The sequence below is a fragment of the Stenella coeruleoalba genome (assembly GCF_951394435.1).
Source record: "Stenella coeruleoalba genome assembly, chromosome: 12".
NCBI lineage: Eukaryota > Metazoa > Chordata > Mammalia > Artiodactyla > Delphinidae > Stenella > Stenella coeruleoalba.
In genome coordinates, this window is record NC_137158.1 from 70157765 (window position 1) to 70185585 (window position 27821).

General features: G+C 38.7%; 1 protein-coding gene across 14 annotated transcripts in view; it reads left to right on the plus strand.

The window, feature by feature from the left end:
- Nucleotides 1-27821, plus strand: part of UTRN (utrophin) — a gene marked incomplete at its 5' end in the record, with an annotated part of 496387 nt that overhangs the window by 144272 nt on the left and 324294 nt on the right. For all 14 annotated transcript variants that reach the window (XM_079938689.1, XM_079938693.1, XM_079938692.1 and 11 more), the window contains 7 exons: nt 8279-8366; nt 13007-13248; nt 13412-13592; nt 15540-15685; nt 16348-16560; nt 25744-25857; nt 26855-27010. In XM_079938689.1, coding sequence (XP_079794815.1) covers nt 8279-8366; nt 13007-13248; nt 13412-13592; nt 15540-15685; nt 16348-16560; nt 25744-25857; nt 26855-27010 — 1140 coding nt within the window. The remainder of the gene's footprint in view (nt 1-8278; nt 8367-13006; nt 13249-13411; nt 13593-15539; nt 15686-16347; nt 16561-25743; nt 25858-26854; nt 27011-27821) is intronic.

Consider the following 27821-nt stretch of genomic DNA (forward strand, 5'->3'; position numbering starts at 1 on the left):
AAGGTGATGGTGGCCTCGTAGAATGAGTTTGGGAGTGTTCCTCCCTCTGCTATATTTTAGAAGAGTTTGAGAAGGATAGGTGTTAGCTCTTCTCTAAATGTTTGATAGAAGTCGCCTGTGAAGCCATCTGGTCCTGGGCTTTTGTTTGTTGAAAGATTTTTAATCACAGTTTCAATTTCAGTGCTTGTGATTGGTCTGTTCATATTTTCCATTTCTTCCTGATTCAGTCTTGGCATGTTGTCCATTTCTAAGAATTTGTCCATTTCTTCCAGGTTGTCTATTTTATTGGCATAGAGTTGCTTGTAGTAATCTCTCATGATCTTTTGTATTTCTGCAGTGTCAGTTGTTACTTCTCCTTTTTCATTTCTAATTCTATTGATTTGAGTCTTCTCCCTTTTTTTCTTGATGAGTCTGGCTAATGGTTTATCAATTTTGTTTATCTTCTCAAAGAACCAGGTTTTAGTTTTATTGATCTTTGCTATCATTTCCTTCATTTCTTTTTCATTTATTTCTGATCTGATTTTTATGATTTCTTTCCTTCTGCTAACTTTGGGGTTTTTTTGTTCTTCTTTCTCTAATTGCTTTAGTGCAAGGTTAGGTTGTTTATTCGAGATGTTTCCTGTTTCTTAAGGTAGGATTGTATTGCTATAAACTTCCCTCTTAGAACTGCTTTTTCTGCATCCCATTGGTTTTGGGTCATCGTGTCTCCATTGTCATTTGTTTCTAGGTATTTTTTAATTTCCTCTTTTATTTCTTCAGTGATCACTTCGTTATTAAGCAGTGTATTGTTTAGCCTCCATGTGTTTGTATTTTTTACAGCTCTTTTCCTGTAATTGATATCTAGTCTCATAGCGTTGTGGTCGGAAAAGATACTTGATACAATTTCAATTTTCTTAAATTTACCAAGGCTTGATTTGTGACCCAAGATATGATCTATCCTGGAGAATGTTCCATCAGCACTTGAGAAAAATGTGTATTCTGTTGTTTTTGGATGGAATGTCCTAAATATCAATTAAGTCCATCTTGTTTAATGTATCATTTAAAGCTTGTGTTTCCTTATTTATTTTCATTTTGTATGATCTGTCCATTGGTGAAAGTGGGGTGTTAAAGTCCCCTACTATGATTGTGTTACTGTCGATTTCCCCTTTTATGGCTGTTAGTATTTGCCTTATGTATTGAGGTGCTCCTATGTTGGGTGCATAAATATTTACAATTGTTATATTTTCTTCTTGGATCGATCCCTTGATCATTATGTAGTGTCCTTCTTTGTCTCTTCTAATAGTCTTTATTTTAAAGTCTATTTTGTCTGATATGAGAATTGGTACTCCAGCTTTCTTTTGGTTTTCATTTGCATGGAATATCCTTTTCCATCCCCTCACTTTCAGTCTGTATGTGTCTCTAGGTCCGAAGTGGGTCTCTTGTAGACAGCGTATATATGGGTCTTTTTTTTGTATCCATTCAGCCAATCTGTGTCTTTTGGTGGGAGCACTTAGTCCATTTACATTTAAGGTAATTATCGATATGTATGTTCCTATTCCCATTTTCTTAATTGTTTTGGGTTCGTTATTGTAGGCCTTTCCTTCTCTTGTGTTTCTTGCCTAGAGAAGTTCCTTTAGCATTGATGTAAAGCTGGTTTGGTGGTGCTGAACTGTCTCAGCTTTTGCTTGTCTGTAAAGGTTTTAATTTCTCTGTCAAATCTGAATGAGATTCTTGCTGGGTAGAGTAATCTTGGTTGCAGGTTCTTCTCCTTCATCACTTTAAATATGTCTTGCCAGTCCCTTCTGGCTTGCAGAGTTTGTGCTGAAAGATCAGCTGTTAACCTAATGGGGATTCCCTTGTGTGTTATTTGTTGTTTTTCCCTTGCTGCTTTTAATATGTTTTCTTTGTATTTCATTTTTGACAGTTTGATTAATATGTGTTTTGGCGTATTTCTCCTTGGATTTATCCTATATGGGACTCTCTGTGCTTCCTGGACTTGATTGACTATCTCCTTTCCCATATTAGGGAAGTTTTCAACTATAATCTCTTCAAATATTTTCTCAGTCCCTTTCTTTTTCTCTTCCTCTTCTGGAACCCGTATAATTCGAATGTTGGTGCATTTAATGTTGTCCCAGAGGTCTCTGAGACTGTCCTCAGTTCTTTTCATTCTTTTTTCTTTACTCTGCTCTGCAGTAGTTATTTCCACTATTTTATCTTCCAGGTCACTTATCCGTTCTTCTCCCTCAGTTATTCTGCCATTGATCCCATCTGGAGTATTTTTAATTTCATTTATTGTGTTGTTCATCGTTGCTTGTTTCATCTTTAGTTCTTCTAGGTCCTTGTTAAATGTTTCTTGCATTTTGTCTATTCTATTTCCAAGATTTTGGATCATCTTTACTCTCATTATTCTGAATTCTTTTTCAGGTAGACTGCCTATTTCCTCTTCATTTGTTAGGTCTGGTGGGTTTTTATCTTGCTCCTTCATCTGCTGTGTGTTTTTCTGTCTTCTCATTTTGCTTATCTTACTGTTTTTGGGGTCTCCTTTTTGCAGGCTGCAGGTTCGTAGTTCCCATTGTTTTTGGTGTCTGTCCCCAGTGGCTGAAGTTGTTTCAGTGGGTTGTGTAGGCTTCCTGGTGGAGGCAACTAGTGCCTGTGTTCTGGTGGATGAGGCTGGATCTTGTCTTTCTGGTGGGTAGGTCCACGTCTCGTGGTGTGTTTTTGGGTATCTGTGGACTTAGTATGATTTTAGGTAGCCTCTCTGCTAATGGGTGGGGTTGTGTTCCTGTATTGCTAGTTGTTTGGCATAGGATGTCCAGCCATGTAGCTTGCTGGTCGTTGAGTGAAGCTGGGTGCTGGTGTTGAGATGGAGATCTCTGGGAGATTTTTGCTGTTTGATATTATGTGGAGCTGGGAGGTCTCTTGTGGACCAGTGTCCTGAAGTTGGCTCTCCCACCTCAGAGGCACAGCATTGACTCCTGGCTGTAGCACCAAGAGCCTTTCATCCACACAGCTCAGAATAAAAGGGAGAAGAAGTAGGAAAGAAAGAAAGAAAGAACGAATGGAGGGAGGGTGGGAGGGAGGGAGGGAGGAAGGAAGGAAGGAGGGAAGGAAGGAAAGAAAGAAAGAAGGAAAGAAGATAAAATAAAGTAAGATAAAATAAAATAGTTATTAAAATAAAAAATAATTATAAAGAAAAAAATTTTTTTTTAAAAAGAAAAAACCAACAAAAAAAACGGACGGATAGAACCCTAGGACAAATGGTGGAAGCAAAGCTATACGGACAAAATCTCACACAGAAGCATACACATACACACTCACAAAAAGAGGAAAAGGGGAAAAAAATCATAAACCTTGCTCTCCAAAGTCTACTTCCTCAGTTTGGGATAATTCGTTGTGTTTTCATGTATTCCACAAATACAGGTACATCAAGTTGATTGTAGAGCTTTAATCCGCTGCTTCTGAGGCTGCTGGGAGGGATTTCCTTTCTCTTCTTTGTTCTCACAGCTCCCCGGGCTCAGCTTTGGATTTGGCCGAGCCTCTGCCAAAGGCGTCTGTTCTTCGCTCAGACAGGACGGGGTTAAAGGAATCGCTGCTTCGGGGGCTGTGGCTCACTCAGGCCGGGGGGGGGGGGGGTGGTGGAGGGAGGGGCACGGATGCGGGGCGGGCCTGCGGCGGCAGAGGCCAGCATGACGTTGCACCAGCCTGAGGCGCGCCGTGCGTTCTCCCGGGGAAGTTGTCCCTAGATCCCGGGACCCTGGCAGTGGCGGGCTGCACAGCCTACCAGGAGGGGCGGTGTGGATAGTGACCTGTGCTCGCACACAGGCTTCTTGGTGGCGGCAGCAGCAGCCTTAGCATCTCATGCCCGTCTCTGGGGTTCGCGCTTTTAGCCGCGGTTCGCGCCCGTCTCTGGAGCTCCTTTAAGCGGCGCTCTTAATCCCCTCTCCTTGCGCACCAGGAAAAAAAGAGGGAAGAAAAAGCCTCTTGCCTTTTCGGCGGGTCCAGACTTTTCCCCTGATTCCCTTCTGGCCAGCCGTGGTGCACTAACCCCCTGCAGGCTGTGTTCACGCCGCCAACCCCAGTCCTCTCCCTGCGCTTCGACCGAAGCCCAAGCCTCAGCTCCCAGCCCCGCCCGCCCCGGCGGGTTAGCAGACAAGCCTCTTGGGCTGGTGAGTGCCGGTCGGCACTGATCCTCTGTGCTGGTATCTCTCCGCTTTGCTCTCCGCTTTGACCTCCGCACCCCTGTTGCTGCGCTCTCCTCCGCGGCTCTGAAGCTCCCCCCCTCCGCCACCCGCAGTCTCCGCCCGCGAAGGGGCTTCCCAATGTGTGGAAGCCTTCCCTCCTTCACAGCTCCCTCCCACTGGTGCAGGTACCGTCCCTATCCTTTTGTCGCTGTTCTTTCTATTTTTCTTTTGCCCTACCCAGGTACGTGGGGGGTTTCTTGCCTTTTGGGTGGTCTGAGGTCTTCTGCCAGCGTTCAGTCGGTGTTCTGTAGGAGTTGTTACACGTGTAGATGTATTTCTGGTGTATCTGTGGGGAGGAAGGTGATCTCCGCATCTTACCCTTCCGCCATCTTCCCGTCGTCCGTCGAGGAGAAGTTTTTTTTCCTCCTTCCTTAACCGGTTAATTGAGATGTGCAGGAAGGGACACTTGCTAAGGTGATCCAGTTGTCATTACTAATTTTAGCTTCATTAGATCTATCTTAATCTGGTACCTAATAGTACATGTGTGTATGCTGAAAATGTTTTGCCTTCCGAATGCAAGAAACTGTTTCAAATCCCAAGATTTCTTCTATAAACATTCTTTTTAGAGGAGAGACGTATTTAAAACAAATAAACACTATAAAATGTATGGGATTGTAGCTCTGCTACTTTGTACCGCATGTGTGTTACTGTAAATTGCAACAGGAGATTGCAGTGATTTATGTCTTTGGGGTTCATTAAGTCTCTGTACATCCTTGCATGAATTATTTAGGCACCTAGAGCAAGTCCGTATCACCATCTACATCAGCAATGGCGTTTATAAAGAGTTTGGAGAATGTTTAAAAATAAGACGTATGTGTAGATATCAGTGATGTGAGTTAGAAAGTGGTAGGTACTGAGGGAATTGAGAGGAGGCCAGGCTTGCAGCTGTCTCTGTACACTGGTGAAGTCCAGAAGGCAAAGTGACACTGAAGGAGGGGGCTTGGAGCTGGTCAGAAGGGCACACCAGGCAGGTGGCGCCCATGAGCAGAGGCTCAGAGGGGGGCAAGCGTGTTGTGATTCTTGGAACAAATAATTCGTTTTGCTTTGTGCTAGGCGTATGTGTAAAAGCAGTAGAGAGTTAAGGCTGGAGAGGTGGTTTAGGACCAGACCCTGGCCGACTTTGAATGTTTGGGTGAGAAGCTGAGACTGATGTTTGCCTTATCATTCCACTGTAACTGTTCTCATTTAGGGGTCACCATTGACGACTGCTTTCAAAATCCAAAGGACAGATTTCTATTCTCATCAGACTTCCTTTCTTTGCAGCATTTGCCACTATTTACCTTCCCTTTTTACATGTCATTTAAAAAGGATATTGTTTTAAACTTAAAATGCTAGCAACTAGAACTCAATAATATAGGAAAAGGCAATCGTTTACTTATAACCAAACAGTATGTTTTTTATAGGAATCCACAAATAGTCTAAAATTAGAAAATCTATTAATATACAGCATTAGTAGGTTTAAATTCAAATCAAATAAATTTTAAAAGATAATCATCTCAATAGTAGTACATCTTCTTAACATAGCTTTAAGATGTCCAGTTCAAACCATCAGCCAACATTTTACTTAACAGTGAACTATTAAAATAATTCTCATTAAAACACACATTTATGAAATTACTGTTATTATTTAATGTTATTGTTACTAATAATATCATCTCACTCTTGATGAGTTCTAAGATATAAATTTGATTATACAGCTCCAGCGCTTGCAATTAATTAATGACTTGCCATTGCTGTGGGGATAAAATGTAAAGGCCACAGTGCCCTTACAAGGCACTTCCAGACAGCTCTCTTCCTTACCTCTAAGCAGAAACTCAGCCCTCTCATTCACTCGTCAGAGCTCCAGCACTCCTGACTCCTACGCTTTTCTCAATATCCTGCCTTCCCCATGTGTGGCTTTCCGGGCTCCGAATAGCCCTTTATTAAGCCTTTGCTGTGTGGCTGAAATGCCTCCTACTTCAGAAAGCCTCCTTTAGCCTCATTAGGCAGATTCCATATTGCTTTGGCCATACCTCTGTGAAAGCCCTTATTGCATTTATGTCATTATTTGTTTATATGCCTGCTGCCACTGCTTAGAAAGTGTGGACGATTTTCCCTTGAAACCTGTATTTTCAGCACTCTATAAAGTTCTTGGCTTATGGAAGGAGACCATGATGACTGTGGACAGGGGGAATGTGGAAGCACTGTTATCAGAGCCCCCTGCACAGGGGATCAAGAGAGCCAGGCATGAGGACTATGTTCCATCATTTCATATGCTTCTGAAAGACTGGTAGATGATATTAATGATCATTCAATAACCCAATTCTCAAAGACAGTAAAGTGGCAGAGAATTTGGAAGCTACAGTGATCTTTATGGAACAAGTCCCACAAAACACTGATAAATTAAATTCCATCCTGTGATCTAGGAACAATTTTACTTCCAGAAATTGTTACTATAATATTTGAGGGGATAAAAGTAACAATTGTGTATGTTTATGTAAGGCATGATTGGCAGTTCCTGTGTTTTACCTTTATTTATAAGTTCGTTTATTTTGTTGTTTTAGACAAGAAGTAGTAGATGCCAAAGATCTGAGAAAAATGTACAACAAAGAAAATTTAACCATTGCTTTAATCGCTAATTTTTCTTGCAAATTTGGGAAGTATCAACTTAATTTTATTTTAGTGAAAGAATAACTTGTTCCAACTGATGCAATACCTGGGTGGAGAATCCCTAGTCTAATCGACCACCATCATAAAAAAAGTAGCCAAAAATCAGTTTGTATAAAGCAGGTAATAATTTTTCTCCAGTTTGACAGTGACTTTTTACATTGATAGTTAGTTTAACAAAGATTAGTGGTGTGTCGTAGAACCTCTTGTTCTTTCTTGATCTTTGACTATAAAAATGGTTGTTTTACTTGGTCACATTAAGGTTTGTGTGGATCAAAATAGGAGAGTTAAATTTATTTGATAGTGCTTACATTTGTAGACCCTAGAAGTGGGATTCTTCTCTAGGTTGTCTGGTTGAAGTAATATGGGTTGCCTGGATGCTTTGATTGTGCTATTTTGGACACTATTTGAGTGGCTAGATAATTATCAAATGCAGAAATTTCAAATAGTGACTGTGTATACAACACATGTGTGTGTATGTGTGTCCATGGTTTTGCTCAGCCCTTTCTAACTAATTCTGGAAGATCTTGTCTTCCCCTGTCTCTCAGATATAGGGACATTGAGAATATAAAATCTTAGAGACATAAATATTAAAATTAAGAGCCATTCTTTGAATATAAAGGATAAAATACTTTGCTTTGGGTCCTAAAGCATATTGTTATTGTTAAAAATTTATGTATGAATTATGCTGGTAGTTGAAGTTTGTGTTAGACCCTATGCTTAGTGTAACACCAACAAATGATATTGGGCTTAAATTATTTCTGTCTTTCGTATTAATTAATTTATTTTTGTTTCGTGATCTCTGTCTTCATAGTGCATTCAGTTCATTTCAGTCAAACTGTTATTTTTATGGTGTGGAGTATACTGAGGCCATGTATGTGAATAAATATTCTGGATCTAAAATACTAATTTTAATTACCTCCTCCTGATAGGAACTCATGTATGTAGTGTAAAATTTTTTCTCTTATAAAAGAAACCAGGGACTTCCCTGGCAGTCCAGTGGTTAGGACTTCGCCTTCCAATGCAGAAGGTGTGGGTTTGATCCCTGGTCGGGGAGCTAAGATCCCACATGCCTTGCGGCCAAAAAACCGAAACATAAAACAGGGGAGGTATTGTAACAAATTCAGTAAAGACTTTTAAAGATTTTTGTTTTGATGTAGAGCATTTTTAAGGAAACCAAAATTTTATATTGTTTGTTTGAATTTACCTTTTGAAATTTAATCATCTCTAGCGTTCTGGAGGGTAGCTTGAAATGGCATAGCTTTATCTTGGTATTTTCTTAGGTAAACTTTGACTGTAACTCCCACCTAAGAGAGTGTGGGAGGGACATTAAATATAAAAACTTCAGTAAGCATTAATACTATATTGAGAAGAAAGTCTGTACTATTCTTATATTGGGACTTTATTTTCAGGGATTAGAAAAGGAACAGATGGAAAGAAGTTCCAGACTCGATGAATTAAACCAAACCGGACAAATCCTTTTGGAGCAAATGGGAAAAGGTGAGAACCTTGATTTTTTTTTTTTATATCAATACTTTGCCAGACATGTGGGAGTCAATTCTTAAAACTACATCATCCAAGTGACCCATTACTCTGTTATAGTAGTTGATGATCTTTAGGAACAAAATAAGCTAAACCAAGGAAACCAGGTTTGGTACAGCAGTCGTGAAAGTCAAATGAAAACAGATAATTTCATTTTTTATAAACATTTCTGTGCTACAAGAGAAGTCACAGAACTTAATTCACATGCATTAGGTAGAAAGGTCCTACCAGACTTCACTGTGCTGGAAGTTTTTGATGAAACTAGTTTGAGAAAACCAGTGATGTAATTATTCAAACATCTGTTTTACTGAAGAATTTGATGTGCTTTTCTAACTGAACTGAATCATATATCTGCATCCTTACATAAGCAGACTCTGGGCAAATTACACTCTGTAGAGAAACTTCTTCTACATTAATTATCCATGGCCTAGGATTTATTTCAAATGTATTGAAGAGAAGGAAAGGCCGGGAGAATCACCCAGTTGTGCTTTCATTTCGGTTCAACATTTCTGGTTTTAAAGCAGCAGTAGGATTACTGCTAACCACATGTAGAGAAGTAAAATACAGTACTGTAAAATTAGAATCATGGATAAAGTGGAATGACAGTGGGAAATGTTAAAAACCACTTTTACTCTCATTAACAAAAGGCAGACACTCCCCAAAAATGAGAAGATTAAACTGAACATACAGACCCTATTCAGACCAGTGTCCCAAATTCTAAGCTTCCCACCCCATCCTAAAAATTTTTAATAACAGATTTTTTTAAATAAATGAATCTCTGCACTCTGATTCTGCCACACCCACTAAAAGCTGACACAGACATGAATTTAATTCAGTTCATAGACTCATGAAATTACCGCACATCACCCAGATAAAGTCTGGTTTCCAAGCTACAGTGTCGATGTAGAAGTGAAGAATCTATGATTGTAACTAACATAAATTTAACACACAATTTATTGTAATTATTGAAGTATCTCAAGGGAAATCATATTCTCGCTCTGTCTCTAGGTCCCTTCAAATAAATACTTGAAAAAGTAATCTCCAAATGGGGTGTCCACACCCAGTAGTAAGACACCTAGCTAGGATGGAGTTTGAATGAAAATACTATTCTGTTTGGAAGGAAAGAAGGAGGAAGGGAAGAAAGGGTGGGAGGGAGAGAGGGAGGAAGGAAGGAAGAAATTAAGCTATACAAATGATCTATGACAGTGGTACATTGATCTATGACAATGGTACATTTCCATAATTTCTAAATAAATGAACATATACTGGGCATATACATACTTTCGTGTATGTATGACCTCAGTATATATACAAAATAAATCAACATATTTTTCAAAAGGCAGAGGGAAAAATAATCCAAGGTTTTTTTAAAATGTGGTTTTCTGGGTTGGAGGAGGGTGATTGATCCATTAGGGACTCTAGGAAACTTTCTGGAGAGGTGGAAATATTCTATGTATTGATAAGTGTGTGTAGGTTTCTCAGAACAGCACAGTTCATGTATTTCAATGTAAGTAAATTTTACTTTAAGAAATGTGAAAATAATAATAATGATTAAATGGGTGAGGAGTGAGTAGGGGTATATAGATAATTCAAGAATGGTAGAATGTCATTAATTACTGAAGCTGGGTAATTGGTACAGGGCGTTCATTCTACTGTTCTATTTATTTGTATATATTTCCATTTTCTATAATAAAAAGTCAAAAAATATAAAGATTAAAAGCTACATTTTAGAAGATTCTCGTCAAACTAATATTCCTAATTCTGCCGTGGGTGTCTGTGGCTTTTGTCAAGGAGAGTTTCAGCAGACCTCCAAAGCACTTATTGTTGGAGTAAGGAATAGGGTTTATAAGAAAAGCCTTTCAAAGCAAGGCGAGAAAAAGAATCATATGTAAAACTGCTTGGCAAAAATATTAATCTTTACATTCCCCTGAGCCACTGGGTCTGTGGGGGAAAAAAAGTTCTTTAATGCAGGTAAAAATTTCAAATATAAATAACACCTTATCGGGCTTCCCTGGTGGCGCAGTGGTTGAGAGTCCACCTGCCGATGCAGGGGACACGGGTTTGTGCCCCTGTCCGGGAAGATCCCACATGCCGTAGAGTGGCTGGGCCCGTGAGCCATGGCCGCTGAGCCTGCGCGTCCGGAGCCTGTGCTCCGCAACGGGAGAGGCCACAACAGCGAGAGGCCCACGTACCGCAAAAAAAAAAAAAAAAAAAAAAATTCAAATAATCTCAATGAATTTACCTTAATGTAATACATTTCCCCAATGCTGCCGAAGTAAAATTTTCTTTTACCACCTCCCTCCAAAAAGAATTCCCAGTATATCAACATATAAGCCTATGGAATTTGATGATGATCCTATGTTTTGTAAACATTTCCCTTGATTTTAATAGTGATAGATTGAAAAGCTAAAGTCAAGTGAGAGTGACAGGAATATATTATACGTTATCCCTTCTAGAAAATTAATAAAAGGATGGGATATTGATTTTGGCTTTTGATTAGTCATCTAAGAGTTGGATGTCCTGTAGAAACAGAAAAAGCTACAACTTTGGATCTCTGGGAATAAAACAATTATTTTAAAAGACCATATACAGTTTTCCTTTTTTAAGATGTAAATTGTGCTTTATTTATTACTTGACACTGGTCCAAACTATATCAAGCTTAGAGGAGGGAGATTTAAATTTTGAGAATTGGTTTGAAAGGGTAAATGGATACTGAAATATTGTCAGTGAATTAAAAAAAACTATGGAAGAAGTTTCTTCAGCTTCCCTAGTACCTAAAATGAGTACCTCTTACCGATTTTCTGGATTAGTGGTGATAATTTTCCATCTCAAAACTTTATTTGCCAGCTTAATTTTCTTTCTTGTTAACCATAAATTGTCCTGACATGTAAATGAAGTGGCTGATACTATTCCTTTGCCCACTTAAAATAGAGATGACCTGGCAGGCGCACAGCCTAGATCTCCATTGCTCAGATTGTCAGAAAAGTGGTAATTTAGGACTTCCCTGGTGGTGCAGTGGTTAAGAATCTGCCTGCCAATGCAGGGGACACGGGTTCGAGCCCTGGTCCGGGAAGATCCCACATGCTGCGGAGCAACTAAGCCCGGGTGCCGCAACTACTGAGCCTGTGCTCTAGAGCCCGTGCACCACAACTACTGAGCCTGCGTGCCACAGCTACTGAAGCCCACGTGTCTAGAGCCCGTGCTGTGCAACAAGAGAAGCCACCGCAATGAGAAGCCTGCGCACTGCAACAAAGAGTAGCCCCCGCCAGCCACAACTAGAGAAAGCCCATGCGCAGCAACAAAGACCCAACGCAGCCAAAAATAAATAAATTAGTTAATTAAAAAAAAAAAAGGAAAGTGGTAATTTAGTTAGTTTATGACCTCCATTAACAGGGATAATTGAACTTGGACTGTGGTGTGAATGTTTTGTCTAGGTGTAATATTCTATTACTTGTGTGATGGTGGACAGTTTACTTCAGCAATTGACATGGGTGATATATTCAGATTATGTAATGTCACGTTTGCATTTCTAATTTTCAGTGGATACGGTGTGTTACAGAAATTTTCAAAATTTGCATCATCTGTGGATCCTAAGTGACCTTTTGTTTTACATGCCTTTTTTTTCCCTTTAGAGCTCTCGTTACCCTGGATTTTGATTACATATATTTACAAAGTTTTATTGCTTCTGCTCTAATAATAAAGATGTTAAACCCATTTTTTCAACGTGCATACTTTCCTCAGGACGTCGATTCCTTTGTAGATTTCCCATACCTTTTCATAGTAATTTTCAATGATTCAATGGTATTTTATATTAAGAGGAGGACTATGATAAAACCTATTATTATATGTAACTTATTTCTATGAACATTCTCTGCCTCTCAAAAATATGAGACAAAATTATGAGATGACAGTAATAAACATAATGGCATTTTGTTTCCTGATGTGTTTCTAAAGTAGATAATCTTAGCACTGCATTGATCTTTTGGCATTTACTGGTCTGTGTGTAGCATTCCCAGTAGGCTTGCTGATTCTTCTTGGGCCTGGCTACTGGTGTAGTATTCCTGCACTCACCAGATTGCTCCCAGCACTAGGAGTTCCAGCCATTCGTTTTGCAATTCCTGTGACCTGTGGTTTGATCACAAGTCTCAAGCTGCCTCCTCCTTTTTCTAGCCAAGCTGTTTTTCTTGATGACAGAGGGTCTACCTTCTGACGTCAGAGCCCCAGACAAGTCCAGACAGTTCATTTTATTTCTCGTGCTCAGACTGGAAACTAGTAGAACAGTAGGTTGCCAAGGATGGAGACACACGTTCTGTAGAAAAGGCAGTGGCTGACACTCGACTGATGTGCTTTTTGTGTTGGCCATCGCCCTCCTGACCTGCTATTTTAAGCGCCCCCTCTCCCGTTTTTATCAAGGAATTAAACATAGTTATTTTTAAGTGCATCATTACAATGTTGTTGTGTTAAAAGGGACTTAGGGGAGTGATCATTATGTATGACGTTGCCTCATTATTTTGAATAGGTTAGAATGTTTGTAACAAATCCAAAACAAGTTTTGTAATGATTTATGAAGTGTCTGCTTATTTTTCACGTCTGCGTAGAAGGTCTTCCTACTGAAGAAATAAAAAACGTTCTGGAGAAGATATTATCAGAATGGAAGAATATATCCCAGCATTTGGAAGATCGAGCAAGAAAGATTCAGCTACAGGAAGATATAAATGCTTTTTTTAAGCACCTTGATGAGCTTGAAAAGACCATAAAGACAAAAGAGGAGTGGGGAAAACACACGCCCTTTTCAGAATCTCCCCACCAGTCCTTGCCAAGCTTGAAGGATTCCTGTCAGGTAAAGACACAACCATCCAGAACGTGAAAGATTTCTATGTCCAGTCCTGTATTTAAAGAAGATGCTCCTTGTATCGTGAACTTTAGGTTAATTCTGCTCTGATTAACTTTCTGTGAGGATGTTCATCTTCAGCGAATCATGTGGTCATATTTTCTCTTCATAGCAAGAATTAACAGACCTCCGCAGCCACCACCCCAGAATTGAAATGCTGCGTGCAAGCTGCTCAGCCCTGAAGTCTCAGCCTTCTGCCCCGGATTTTGTTCAGCGGGATTTTGAGAGCTTTGTGGGCCGTTACCAAGCTGTGCAACAGGATTTAGAGGAGCGTCACCAACAGCTCGAGAACGGTAGACCCATTCTGTTGCGTTTTTTTATTAGACAAGTCCACCATCTCCTTTCTCAGTTTGCCTTAGCTTAAAAATTACTCCCAATATTTAGACCTTCAGTACACTTGCTTGTTTTGCACTAGCCTCACTCTGTTTTCCTCTGTGCCTGGTCCTGTTCCAGTTCTTAAAGTACGCTCAGACTATTTCCTAGATTCACCCTTGTTTGTAAAAATGCAGACAGCTTTCATGTGCTGTTAAAATTGGGTTAATAGGACATGATGATTTTTAAAGAGTTTTTTTAGGGGTGTTGTTTCTCCTTTTCACTGAAGGAGGCCAGCTGATAATCATTACTAGCAGGCCTAAAAAGAATGATCACTTGCTTCTGTTTGCTCAAAATGGTTAAAGTTTTAGCAATGCCATCTCCTCTTTTCAAAGAAATCGTGTTCCTCTTTCAAAGTCTGAAAAATTTTCAAGAGTTTTTACTTCTGGGATAAGCCTGGTTTGGGAAAGTTAACTTTTAAAGGTTTTGAAAGCTCATCCCTCATATATCATATTTTTTTCTCCTTGGCTTTTCAGTCAGGAATTGTGCTGTATTATGTAACATTATGGGGAGTACATGCTAAACAGCTACACACTTAACCATACCCCTCCTTGCAGCAATCGTAGGTTATGTAATGACTTGTAAGACTCTGTATGTGCATGGTAAGCAAATGTATCATGTTTCCTTTCTTCTGGAAAGGCATTTGGCCACCATACTCTTTGTTTATTGAATTCAGTTAACTTAGACTGTGAAGCGTTTGAGAGTACCTCCTTTTCAATTTGCTGTTACAAAATATGCTTTCATTTTTGACAAGGCAGTTTAAATGTTCAGTTTCTTAACTTTAAAACAATTGGTAAATTTATTTATTTTTTTTTGTTTTTAATTGTGGTAAAATATACATAAAATTTACCATTTTAACCATTTTAAAGTGTAGAGTTCAGTAGTGGAAAATATATTCATATCGTTGTACAACCCATCCCCAGAACTTTTTTGTCTTGTAAAACCGAAACTCTGTACCCGTTAAACAGCAGCTCTTCATTCCTTCCTCCCTCCAGCCCCTGGCAACCACCATTCTACTTTCTGTTTCTATGAGTTTGACTAGTCTGTATACCTCACCTAAGTGGGATCATACATTTTTTGTTTTTTTGTGACTGGCTTTTTTCACTTATCCTCAAAGTTCTTTTGTGTGGGTTGCATGTGTCAGAATTTCCTTCCTTTTTAAGGCTGAGTAGTATTCCATTGTATGTATACACCATATTTTGTTTGTTCATTCATTTGTAGATGGGCATTTGGGTTGTTTCCACCCTTTGGCTGTTGTGACTTTTGCTGCTACTTGGTTTCACCTCTTTGTGCTTCAAATGAGCTGGCTTCCTCTCCACACAAGTGTTGCTTGTCTGTAAATTTGACATCAGTGGCTGAAGTAGACATCACTCCAGCTGCCTCGTGCAGCCGTTATTTCTCAGGGTACCTGTGCGACCTGGCTGTGGTGTTCAGCGTAACGTCCACCCCTCTGTGGGCAGCAGTTTGTCTGCACGCCTGAACTTAGAGGAAGACTGGTTGAGGGGATCTTTGTCTCCTTTTATTCTTTGTGTAGCTGCTGGGGAAAAGGAGATTATATGAGACAAAAGGAACATTGTAGTACCATCTGCAGAGAGTCATTTCATCATGATGAAATGAAGAAAAATGATGGTGGGTTACTTAATATTTCAAACATCAACATCCGCAGGAATGAAGTCACTATATGACTCTCAGAAATGCCAATGCAGTGATTTATTGTGTCTCTAACAGAGACCCTTTTTAATCTTAATTACAGAGTTTAACTTCTTATGTATTAGAATTCACGTATTAAATAGGAAGATAAACAGTATGTATAACAATATTAGTTTCCTGCCATTATTTTCTCAAAGTAAGTATTTTTCAAAAAACAGAACTGAAGAGCCGACCTGGACGTGTGTATTTGGAAACATTGAAAACGCTGACAGATCTGCTAAATGATTCCGAAAATAAGGCCCAGATGTCTTTGAATGTCTTGAATGATCTTGTAAAGGTGGAGAAGGCCCTGCAGGAAGAAAAGGTAGTATATATTATAGGTCCTAAGACCTGTAGACCTAAGAAGTTTAGGCTCATTTCTAATATCTCATATCACATATTTTGAAATATTTTTTCAGCTATTTAAAAAATATATCAGTTTTGGTCAAAATTAGTCAAACATTTCTTATATTTCTTATAATTTGAAGGTTAATCACTATAATGTAGGACCTCAGCTAAAAGATAGTTATTAAATATTTTTAATAGAATAAAAGCATCTTTTCTCCTTCTGTTGTGACTAGCTTAAAATTCTCAACCATATAAAGTATCTTTAATGAAATGAAGACAATCGATTGTGTTGTTCTTTTACTGTATTGAATGAAAATGCTTCCCTGGTCATTTAAGATATGTGCCTCTGCACTATTTCATCAGATGCAACAGATCCACCATGGAGCCCAGCACACTGGGCCCTCACTGGGCCTGTTTTTCTGCTGGTTTTTAGTGCAGAGGATACATTGTGTCTAAACGACACACAACTCATGTAGCTGTGACTTTTTTGATTACACTTACTCTTTTTTCATGAGTTTTTCACAATTCTTTTTTGATCAAATTCTTTTAAAAAAGTGACTGACTGTTTATAGCCAGTATTATTACATCTGCACAGACAAATTACAGTGTGTATTTTTAATCTTGAAAACTGTTTTCCAGGCCGTTGATGAAATCCTAGAGAATCAAAAACCTATACTGCATAAACTTGCAGAAGAAACAAAGGCTTTGGAGAAAAATGTTTCTCCAGATGTAGAAGAACTGTATAAGCAAGAATTTGATGATGTTCAAGGAAAGTGGAACAGACTAAAGGTCAAGGTTTCCAAAGATCTGCATTTGCTTGAAGAAATTACCCCCAAACTCAGAACTTTTGAGGTAAATCTAAAGGTGTTTAGGAGTTTAAGTTTATTACAGAGTAAAATAGTAACTATCAGTAACTAACTATTATTTGAGTATTTTGCATTCTTTCTGGCCCCATTTATAAATAAACTTAAGTTTATTTCGTACTTAAGTTGGCATGTGTAAATCCCAACCAAAGACATACTTTTAATGTGCTGTGGAACACATTTATTTCCTTTGGCCTTGCAAAAAGGCTTCTTGGTAGAGGTCAACTGGATGGAGAGTTCCAGAGGAAAGGATAAATGTGAGGATGTAGGAGAAAGTGGTCAAAGTCCACGTCAGATGGGATAGTCAGAATTTTAACATTTCACCTGTGAGGAAGATGGAGAAGTGAAGTAGTGAAGTTTCCAAATCACCTGGTTTTCTAATAGAAAAGGTCTGGATGAAGAATGAACCAATCGCACCCTCTTCCCTACCGCCCCCCCCCCCCCCCCCCGCCAGTGCCTTTTACCTTGGTCTTTTGTGGGTTTTTTTCCTCCACTGATGTATCCCAGGGTATACTTCTCGTACAGTGCCTGGCACAGAGAAGGCACTCAATAATATTTTTCAGTGAATAAAATGAGGTTAGTAATAGGAGATTTAGATTTGGGGATATATATATGTGTGTGTATATGTATATATTATATATTTGGATTTGAAGATTTTACATATATATATATATATATATATATATATATATATATTTGGATTTAGATCCCAAGAGAATATATATGAGATTAAATTTATGAATATATATGAGACAAAATTTATGAAAATTATGTTTTAAAAATCAAAATCAGAGAACATGTGGTAGAAGCTGGTAGACTATACAGATCAGTGTGAAGAGATCCAGAAAGAGCAGCAAGTGTGGTGATCACTGAACTTGGAGGGAAGCTCTTTGACACAGGAGTCAATGGGCAATTCCAATTCATGACCAGGAGAATAAAGATGGCAAGAGCTCGGTGTGTGTGTGTGTGTGTGGTGGTGGTAGTGGAAGGAAGTGGTTTTCTCTAAGTTTAAGCTGCAGTTTTACAGTGAGATCTCATTAGAACAAACCACTAATTTTGAAGAGGAGGGTTTTTTTTGTGGTTCAGTATTTTTGGCTCATTTAATTTTGTGAGTGGATCCACTTCCCCTTGTCTGTCTTCAATTGCAATTCTTTCCAACTTTAAAAACCCAAATTACCCTTATTCATAATTTAAAATTTTTGGTTATGATCCAAGCATTGGATTGTCAGTGGTTCTCAACCAGGGGTCATTTTCCTCCCAGAAGGACATTTATTAATGTTTGGAGACATTTTTGGTTGTCACACCTGTGGGGAAGGGAGGGTGCTATTGGCACCTTAGTGGGTAGAGGCCAAGGTTACAACGAATGCACAGGAAAACCGCCACAATGGAGGAATTTTCTGGCCCAAATGTCAGTAGTGCCAAAGTTGAGCAATGCTGGATTAAGTATTTCCCACACAGCTCATGTAGCTGTGACTTTTTGGATTATACTTACTCTTTTTTCATGAGTTTTTCACAGTTCTTTTTTGATCAAATTCAAAGATCATTGCTTTGTTTTTATATTTAAATCTGAAATGTAGTTCGGGAAATTTACAGGTGAAGATTAATCTAATGGTTAATCTCCTTTGACTCTTAAAAGTGTATTTATTTTAGGGTTAGCTAAATGCATGCCAATATTTTAATATGGAAATTAAAGAGAATAAACATTCTTCCAAAACACAAAATAGAGTCCTGTGGTGATAGTAATCCAGATTTAGGCTTTACTGGGTTGTTACTAATGTAGCAAATCCAGGCACTTAAAGTGGCCAGTTGGAGCATGTGCCACATTTATTTCCATTAAAAATATCTCACTTTAAGCACCTGTGTCTGGATATTTAGTTTTTTTTTTTTTTTGATTGCTTTTATTACAGTAACAGATTTGGAATGTAAATTACAAATTTTTAATTTATTTTTTGTTTCCTAACTACAAGATTGTTGATGATGTCAGTATTCCCTAATTCAACTTCTTTATTGAAATAGTTATTTCTAAAGAACATTTTTGCTCCTTTATTTGCTTTGAAGGAATTGCTTGTTACTTAATTACTCACAATTCACTTAGAAAAACTTTTACTTTTTCCCCTAGAGATAATTGCAGTGAATATTCATTTACAGGTTAAAATTGTTTTTCCTTTTTCAACGACCTGGTATCTTTTTTTTTTAGGCATTCAAGTTCTACTTGTCTTTAAGGCTTGAAGTACAGTAGGTTTTTGATTCAGTGCCAATTTATGATGATGTTTCTTAGGAACAAAGTTTATTTTTAAAGTACATTTTAAATTATATAAGAAATACATAAATACTGCTCACTGAAGACGTTGAATAATCGAGAAGTATTGAGAGTGAGCATTTAGAGTTCCCTTTCTTCCCCAATACCGTTTCCTTTCCTGGAGGCAGCTAACATTAACAGTGATCCTTGCCGAGGTTAACATACTCAAAGTCAGGAAGAAAAGTTCCTGAGTATTACTAATTCGAATCATTTTTTCCACACTGACAGAACCAGATGATACTGGAACTCCATGAGGGATATGTAAATAGACGGTACACAAATGCATGAGTATGGATTGGAGTATCAATCCCACTACTCAAAATAATAATGCTTTTCATTGACACAGCACACTTAAACTTTGAAAGTATTTTCATAGCTATGCAGTTACTTTTTTCCTACCATCCTACAATATTTGTCCGGTTATCTTGTTATCTGTTTATGTGCAAGTTTTAGTTTTCTGTTATTTGTTGACAAATAGTGTTTTCCTTATGTGCCTGCATTTCCTTTATCCACATGGCTGATTTCTTTTGTACAGGTAGAGGTTGGGCCAGCATTGTTATTCACAGTGTCATGCTCAAATATGTTCTTAAATTCTTCTTTTTTTATCTATTCCATGCCAAATTAATGACCTCACTTCCTGTACTTAAGAATTAAAATGTTAATTGGTGCTTTTAAAAACTCTCATGGAAAGACCTACCACTCCTTCCAGGAAGCAAAATATTTAAAAATACACAAAAAAGGTAATATTTTCACTGTTGATTTTACTGACATTACTTTCTTATGAATTATGGGGATTAAATATTATAAAATCCTAAGATGCTATTTATCACCAGCAATAATATTTTTGAATTCAGGGGCTGCAAGGGTAGGGTATTTCCTATTATTTCCTTTCCTGTATTCAGTGTCCCCTGCAGGGTCGTATAACCATGAAATTGTGAAACTGTCCTCAAGGCCCGCACAAAACTCCCTTATATTGGTATTTACCAATGCTCCCTCCTCTTTGGATCGCCTCTTTAGCCCCTTCTTCTGTTTGCAGACTTTCGTGTCATCTCTTGCCCTGATAATCCCATTACCCTTTAAATCTGACTCCTGCTTGCAACCTCTCCTCTCTTGCATTCACTGTCTACACTGATGCCAGTTGTATTTCTGGAAAGGATCTGGTTGTCTTTGCCATAATAGTACAAAGTGCTCTCATGAACATCTCATAGCTCCTGCCCTTTCCTTGCCCTGGAGCCCTGTCTGCATCTTCTCCTGTGCACTGCTTCGGGTGGGGAGACAGTGTGGTGGGTCACAAAGAATACATTGGACAATTGCCTTTCTCCGGAAATGTCATTTACTTGCTAGGAATTCCAGCCTCCTCGGCTCATCCTTTAAGTGTAAGCTGCTTTTACAAGCGGTCTTTGGTCTTACTCACCATCACACCTGCAGCTAATTATTCCCTTTTCTTCTACACGTTGTTTACACCTTCACAAGAACCCTGTCTCAGGCCAGCATTTATTTATTATGGCGAGACCTGCCTGTCTGTCCTCCCCCAGGGCATGAGCTCTTTGAGCACAGGAACCTTGTCTGGTGTACTGCAGGTAAGCGGATGTGAAAGGCTCTGCCTTGCAGGTGCCTACAGACATCATACACACGCGTCCTGTCTAATGAGGTTGGACCTATAAAATCTAAATGCCCAGTTGTCCTTGCAGGACACCCATGTAGTCATACCTCTTCCTTCGGTTGCTGAGCAAAGACACACACTGAACACTCTGTGTTCTCACGCAGAGTGGGGAAGGGGACATGCTGGAGCTCTGAGACATGCAGAACCAGGTGTAGAAATTACTTTGGAACACATTTCAGGGTAAAAACCCAATGGTAAATATTTTCTAACAAAAATATGCAGTATAGCTGATTTAATTCTTTCTAGGTAACATGTAACTGATAGAATGATCTCATAAGAGTTTTTTTTTCTCATTCTGAATGCATTTTACTTTAATAAAGGGAATATTGGTGCTTTCTGAACCTTAATTTTAAGAACTCTGGTGGTTTCTGCTAAATAAATGTAGTAGCAAAGTCACTGTTGGCCTTCCTTACTAAGCAAGGGAACACTTTTTAGAGTGTTTTGAGGTTAATGAACATTATAAAACAAACAGAAAACCCTACTGCCTTAAAATACTGTTTTAATTCGTTTGCCTATATCTTGGGTTAGATATTGGCTGCTTAAAAAGCTGTGGACATTCCAACAGATGGGGGAGGAGCAAAATAAAATGCCAAGAATTTAGCTGTAAATGAAATCCTGGGAGGAAGTTGTGTACCTTGGAATCTTATTGTATTGAATCCAGAGTTACCAGGCTTCAGATTTCCTCTATCCCTGGCTCAGGGGCTGGGGGCTAGGAGATGGGGTGCGTGGGGTTAAAGGAATTGTTTTAATGACCTCACATTCCTTTTCTGTGACCCAGCAGCAGGTGTTGCTCATCCAAAGTGCTTACAAATCAGCACTTTTGAGCAGTGATGGTCAATGTAGCATTTTGACCCCTCCAAACAAGAGTGTTCCATACTTTGGTTTTCAAAACTACCATATTAGTCATTTTATATTTCTTTGAGAATTTATGAGTATAAATAGGAATGAGAAATGCTTACCCTAGATTAGTACTTACAGTTTGTTGTTGCATGTGAAATAATAAGAGACATTTATTTTAGAAATTTACTAGTATTTTAAAGTTTTTCGTATTGCTCTAAAAGAACTGAAGTCTCCCCAGAGAAGATAGAAAGTTAGAAATAACCCAGTTTAAATATCTCCATATATCTCTATTCCTGTATTCATTCTGCGAGTTGATGTAGATGGTGAAAAAATTAAATACTCATTATTGTGCATTGGAGCCTCCTAAGTGCATCAGCTGAGTGAGTTTTAAATGGGCAGAGGAACACTCTTCATGTGAGCACCTTCACTTTCTTTGTAACCTCCTTGCTGTACAATTGACCTAAAGATGAGCAGATTCTGTTTTTTTTAAAAAGCACAGGAAACATCTGCTGCAAGTGGATTGAGATAATATTTTCCTTCTAGGGAAAGAGGAGATACTAGAGGGCAGGGCAGAGCTGTCTGTCTCCTGCATTTACCTGCACACAAATGGCTGCTAGTAGTGATCTTAGTGATCTGAAAACCTTTCCCGTGCTCTGTAGCCACAGGGTAGGGATGCCTTGTGAAGCTTCTGTTATCAGGCATTTCTAGAGTTTGGGCCTTTCCTCCTGTACTTGGCTTCCTTCTGCTGAGCTGAATTTAGCCGGGTCTAGTCAGAACTGTCATAAGCAGTAGTTCTCTCAAGCAGCCACTTTTGAACAGTTATGTGATGGAACAAGCATTAATGTTGGCAGCATTTAAACACATTAAACGGATGCTTATGCAAATATGCACTCACCCTGGCTACTGATTCCTGTGAAGTGTCTGTTAGGAATAGACACCAGAACCTGAAGTGGTAATTCTTTCATGGGGTTAATCTCGGTAGTAAAGCACTTGGTTTTGTAGATCTGAGTAATACTAGCTACCATTTACTGCATACCTGCTCTGTACCATCTCTGTTTTTCAAAACAATCAGGCGAGGCAGTTGTTATTATTCCTGTTTTATAGGTGAGCTGTGGAAGCTCCCTGAAGAGAAATTGAGAAATGAGTTTCTCAAGCCCTCATGGCCGGTAAGGTGCTGGACTACGTATTCAGACCTTGGTCTTTCTTTTCATGGAGCACACTGCCTGTCTTAGAACTCAGTGTGGTCAGGATTACCTGCAGGATTTTTAGTCATGAAAACACTTTTCAGATTCCTCTCTGTTCTCTTTGTTCCTATTGAGATGATCAGTTGGTCTACGTGGTTTGTCTGTGTCTGTTGCTTCCCTCTTTCTTTCTTCTCATGTTTCACTGTAAGAGGAGGGGCAGGTGTGTGTGAATTGTGTGTGCTCACAAGGGTCTGTATGTGTCTGAAGGAGGGAGGAAGGGGATCGATGCCATAGAATTTCCTCTCCTGTGCCAATGATGGGGATCACTGAGGCTTCTTGCTTCAGTCAAGGCTGATTGTGGTTAAAACCTTCTTGGAATATAACGCTTCCATATAAACTTCAAAAATTCTTGGCCCAGCAGACTATCCATTTTCCTTATTCCAAACTAGATTTAATGAATTGCCCAGTTACACGGCAGTAATGCTGCCTTGCATTCTTGAAAAGTTCAGGCTGGAGAGTAACAGTGCACGAAGTGGTAACAAGTTAAATGGACAGTTAAAAAGGCCCTTTATGAACTCTACAGATACATTCGTACTTTCTCTGTTTTTGCACTTTTATCTTTTACACACCCCACTCCACCCTGCCCTGATCATGTCTTCCTAAGCAGTCTTCTAGGATAAGATCTGAGAATGCTGGAGCAAACCCAGAAGAAGAGATATGTCACCAGTTGAAAATATATAAGAGTAGTGTGGGTGTGTGAGAATAGTGACAGACAAGCTGAAGAACAGAGGGAAAGGAAGCTTGGGGAAACTGCACAGTGTGACTGAAAGGGCTTTCAAAGCTTGCTTGGGAGAAGGGGAACGAGGAAGTGCTTGCACAGGGTGGTATAACATGAAAAGAGTAGACAGAAAGGCCCAGCTATATAAGCACTTTTTGCTTCCCATGTTCATCAGAGAATGACCCTGCAAATTAGAAAGTGGAGAATGGTCATTATTGAGGGTGCATTAGAGCCTGAATTATGAGTTAGATGGAAGAATGACACAGTCCTTCAGATGCCTAAGTCTACATCCTGAGTAGCGTGGGATTTTACCCATGATCTCAAGGTCCGATTATGCAACTTGTGAGGAAATTACTAGAAAAAAATGGAGATGGGTGAATGTCCTAAATAAGGGGGAACATTATTTTCTAGAAGCTAAAGACCTGAAGTAAGCTTGATGTCAGTTCCTGGCAAAGCTGTAAATGAATGATCAACCAGAGATCTTCCATGTGCTTAGGAAAGAATGTGGTCACCAGGAGTCAGCATGGATACCACTCATAAGCCTTGTCCGAACTCATTTCCTAAGTACCGCTTGCTTTTTTTTATTTTTTGGAGGAGGGTTACTAGATTATTAGATAATACAGATTCATAGTCTCACATTTCATGTGTGCTCACTTAGTTCAAATATGCTGACAAACTATCATTTTGGGTAAATCTTGATATCAGCAAAGTATTTGAGAAAATCTCTTATAACCTTATCAGAAGGAAGTGGAAAGCTACTTAGATGCTAGAATTATGTTGATTCCCATGTTTTGAAAACGAAGCTAAAAGTTTGTTGGTTAATGAATGAGATGGTGTCCTCATGGGGGAATGCTCAGATAGGCACTGTAATTGGCCTTATTTTTCATCTGGAAAAAAACCCAAAACCCAACCCAAAAAAACCCAACAGAAAAAGGATAGCTCACTGTCAGATTTGCAGATAAGAGAAAGCTGGGAGGCACAGCTGATAAGAAAGTGGAGAGACTAAAAATTCAAATCATTCTGTTGGCTTTTTATTGTAGTGTTAACTAGTATCATTAACATAACAAGGCAAAATTTAATATTTATAAATATCAAGTTCTGAATTTATTACAGAAGTCAGTTAAACAATATGGGATAGGGAAAATGTACTTTTGAGGTAGTTGTGTGAATTTTGGAGTTTTAGCTAACCATAATATTATGAATAATATATATCTAAACAAATTTAAAAAAATGAAGGAAACAAAACCCAACTCTACAATAAGAAAAATAAAACTGAAAAAAATTTAGATGGCGTTTTCTGAATGTAATATCGATATGTGAAATACCAGTTAGGTTCCATCTTTGTCATTCATTGCAACATTTTAAGGATAAGAGTACTTGGTTCTCGGTGGCATATTTTAAGTACATTAAAAAGTTGATGTAATTTTCAGAGCATGTTGATCACAGTGTTGACTGCAGTATCTGGGTATCATGTACTAGAGCATCATGGAAAGAATTGGGAGTGTTTAATCACTAAAAGACTAAGGGAAGACATAGTGGCTGCCTTCCAATCTGAAGGTTATTTTTGAATAAAATAGTTAATTTATTTCCATTCCTAGGGAGGAATGAGAAGCAAATAATTGAGGAAAGTACAAGGAAACAAATTCAGCTCAATGCAAGGGAAAATAACAAATCAGACTAACCAGTGATGGATGGGGGACCTTGGAAAGAAATGACCATCACTTTACTCTAGTTTTGGAGCTCAAGTTGGACCTAATTATTTGCATTCTTCAAGGTCCAGTTCCAGTGTTACTACCTGTCTGAAGTCTCATTCTTTCTGCAAAATGTTCCCTTTCTCATTCCCCCCAGTACCACGCACAGTAACTGGATTACAGTGGGTGCTTAGTAAATGTTGAATGAAAGAATGGAGCTGGGTGGTGGACCATACTGGGTTCTTAGATAACAAGGCATCGAACCGCAGAACTAAGAAAAATCTATTGTATTCCTTCCACTGTGCTATTTATTTACTCCTGCTTTGAGTAGCCAGCTTAAGGAGAGAATTGTTCTAAATTATATGAGAATGAAAGATTGTTAAGCCGATTATACCCAGAAAAACATTTTTTACCTTTAATTTGAATTTTTAATCATAGATATTGCTCACGTTAAGCAAAATAACTTTGTTCACTGGGGAGTGTTTTGAAATTTTTAGAATGATCAGCAAGATATCATCTCATGAGGATTTTAGGCAACAATGAAGAAAATAATTATTTTCAATGTTGGAAGTTTAAAAAAGAAAGAAATAAAATAAATGAAAATGATGCTATCAGAGTTTTGAAAAGTTGCCTTTTTCCCAGTAGCAATAGATCTTGAGATGTAGTAGGTTGAATGCCACTGAGTAATATCCCCCTTTGTTATTGTGTTTTATTTAGGCTGATTCAAAAGTCATTGAGAAGTGGATGGATGGTGTGAAAGACTTCTTAATGAAAGAGCAGGCTGTCCAAGGAGATGCCGAAGGGCTACAAAGACAGCTTGACGAGTGCTCTGTGAGTTCTGCTGATCTAGGGAACCTGCTGTACTAAATAACATTTTCTTCTTCTTCTTTATTATTTGCTGCTCTTATTAAAATTGTAAGAATATGACATGACAATAAACCTAGATAAAATATCTTTCATCATAAACTTTTTTTTGACTTTATAGCTAGTCAACAAATGACTGACTTTTCATATTTCTGTTTTTGGCCATGGTTATAGAATTTAAAAAAATTTTTATTTCATATTGGAGCATAGTTGATTAACAATATTGTGTTAGTTTCAGGTGTACATCAAAGCGATTCAGTTATACATATACATGTATCTGTTCTTTTTCACATTAAATTTTGGGTGTAGAACATAAGAGCAATTTTAGTTCATTAGTAGCTGCTGTTTTTTTTTTTTCTTTTGTGGCATGTGGGTCTCTCACTGTTGCGGCCTCTCCCGTTGCGGAGCACAGGCTCCAGACGCGTAGGCTCAGCGGCCATGGCTCACGGCCCAGCCGCTCTGCGGCATGTGGGATCTTCCCAGACCGGGGCACGAACCCGTGTCTCCTGCATCGGCAGGCAGACTCTCAACCACTGTGCCACCAGGGAAGCCCAGTAGCTGCTGTTTTATGTACGGTGACAATCTTAGTGTCATAATTACCAGTTGTATATCGCTCTTATTGTGCCACATGGTGAGGCTTTAAGAAAAACATATTTTACAAATGAAGTTTGCCAGTAATACTTCTCGCATTTTATATTTGTTGAAATCATTAGGCTTCTCTAAATTAATTAAAATACTATTCCCTGCTGAGAGTCAAGTATTTCCAATCTAATTTGGTAGATGGCTATATGAAACATCCAGGTGAAATGAATTTCTTAAGACAATATTTCTTAAGTAGTTAAAAGTCCTGACTCCCAAGCAGTCTGTTCTTAAAATATTTGCAGGGATACAGGCAGACAAACTGTAATAATGGCATCTACTTATATAGGCATGAACCCAACAAGGGCTTATGTTATGTTTTCAGGCATTTGTTAATGAAATAGAAACAATTGAATCATCTCTGAAAGACATGAAAGAAATAGAAGCTAACCTTCGAAGTTCTCCAGTTGCTGGAATCAAAACCTGGATGCAAACAAAACTAGCTGACTACCAAACACAACTGGAGAAATGTAGCAAAGAGGTGAGTTTTTAAACTTCACTGCCTGTGGTTTTCAAGAGGTAGATAGTGGCTTCTCTTGACAGAGTAAACTGATGTTATAGCCCATCCAGTTTGAAAAACTGTGGTCTAGAGTAACTACAGCATGGGTGGCAGGCTGGGGCCAGAACTGGGTCATGTTTTTTTAATGAAGGGAGGGTGCTCTTGTACCTTTGGCCCCTGGGTGGGAATGAGCTTGACATATTCAATAAAGAACAAGAAAGTTGTTGTAGCTGGAATAGAATGAAGGAAGGCGTTAGCAGGTTGGAGAATGGGAAGATTCGAGGTCAGAAGGTAGGTAGAGATGGACTGTATATGGCCTTTGAAGCATAGATTTTGACTTTTATTTCAAGTATGATTTTACATAGAAGGCAGAGTGATTTGAGCAAGGAATTGATACATGATAGATCTTTTAAGATCACCCTGGCTTCCATGTGGATAATTTGCTCTGGGAAAGCAAGAATAAAAATGAGGAGAATACTTAAAGGTTATTGCAGCCTTGGAGAGAGAGGATGGCCCCTTGGACTAGGGAGATAGTGGTGGAAGTCATGAGAAATGTTGGGTTGCACTATATTTTGAAAGTGGAGCTGGGAGTCTAGTAATGGATTAGATATGTGATATGAGGAAAAGTGAATAGTTAATGACAGCTCAGGACTTTTGCAAAGCTTCCACTTTGTGTGAATTGTGGTGCTGTTTACTGAAATGGTGAAGACTCAAGGAGAGGCTTTTGTGGGAGCAGGTGAAGTGATGCTTTCCATACTGGAAGGATTAAATTCAAGATTACGAGACATGCAAA